We start from the raw sequence: 921 nt of genomic DNA, 5'->3' as shown, positions 1-921 counted from the left end.
GACATTACTTTTATGATTTTGTGAGTATTTAAAAGTAATAACGTAATATCTATAATCCTATAACCTTCAGGATATATTAGGTTATTGTACAAAAAAAGAATTTTCAAGATCAATTAGTAAGTTTCGATGCTAAGAGGTTACAAACATTTGTGTGCAGCGACAGTAGCAAGGAGCACTCGTCGGGCGTGCGGTACATGAGCGCGTGTAACTGCGGCCGCAGTCGGTGTTCGCGGGAGGACCCCTACACCCTGCGGCAGGCTAACTACGGCTTCTACCAGCAGGCTGCAGCAGACTGCGGCGTCTGTAACACGCTGCTAGCTGTGCATATGCCCGTATTCCAGCCATCCACGCCTACATTCAGGTATGTGTGGAGTAGGGGGCGTGGCCTAACACAGCCACTCCCTAGAGATCTTTCTCACCAAGAAATTCTACATAATTAAGTTTTACTATTTTTTTTGTAATTCTTATGATGGTCTCAATATTTTTGTTTTAATTTAAGTAATTTACATACAATATTAACATTTATTGATTGAAACCTGGAAAGCATTTTCTAGTTCAGAAGACAGCCCCACCGATTGTGTACAAAATTGTTTCGGTCCAGTAAACATTTTTTTTTAATTTTATTTACTTTTTATTAATATGTTCATTTCTTATAGGGCTGCTTCAGTAAAGAACAATGAGGACTCAGCAGACGCTCCTGAGGTCCAAGCGGAGGGTTCAGGAGAGGGTGGGACCCCAGGGTCAGGCGAGGGCTGCGAGGGCTCCGCGTGGTCTCCGCATGCGCTGTCTCCTGGCTCAGGCCGTGATGATGACCAAGATGATGCACCCCCTGACAGAGAAGGATTCGATCTGGTGCCAGTCAGAGAGGAAACTACTTCAGGTAACTCTTACTTAGGAATATATGCCAGTAGCACACGCGAG

The 921-nt window shown here is 44.3% G+C and overlaps 1 protein-coding gene across 1 annotated transcript; it reads left to right on the top strand.

Annotated features, from left to right (window-relative positions):
- Nucleotides 1-62: 62 nt before the first annotated feature.
- Nucleotides 63-916, top strand: LOC106110198 (protein SMG8-like; the record flags this gene model as incomplete). Its single annotated transcript, XM_013291930.1, has 2 exons — nucleotides 63-361; nucleotides 657-916. Coding segments are annotated over exons 1-2 (427 nt in total), but the record flags the coding sequence as incomplete, so codon positions are not given.
- Nucleotides 917-921: the final 5 nt, after the last annotated feature.

Source organism: Papilio polytes, unplaced genomic scaffold, assembly GCF_000836215.1.
Source record: "Papilio polytes unplaced genomic scaffold, Ppol_1.0 DF820720.1, whole genome shotgun sequence".
NCBI classification, from domain to species: domain Eukaryota; kingdom Metazoa; phylum Arthropoda; class Insecta; order Lepidoptera; family Papilionidae; genus Papilio; species Papilio polytes.
This window is presented reverse-complemented; position numbering and strand designations above follow the sequence as displayed.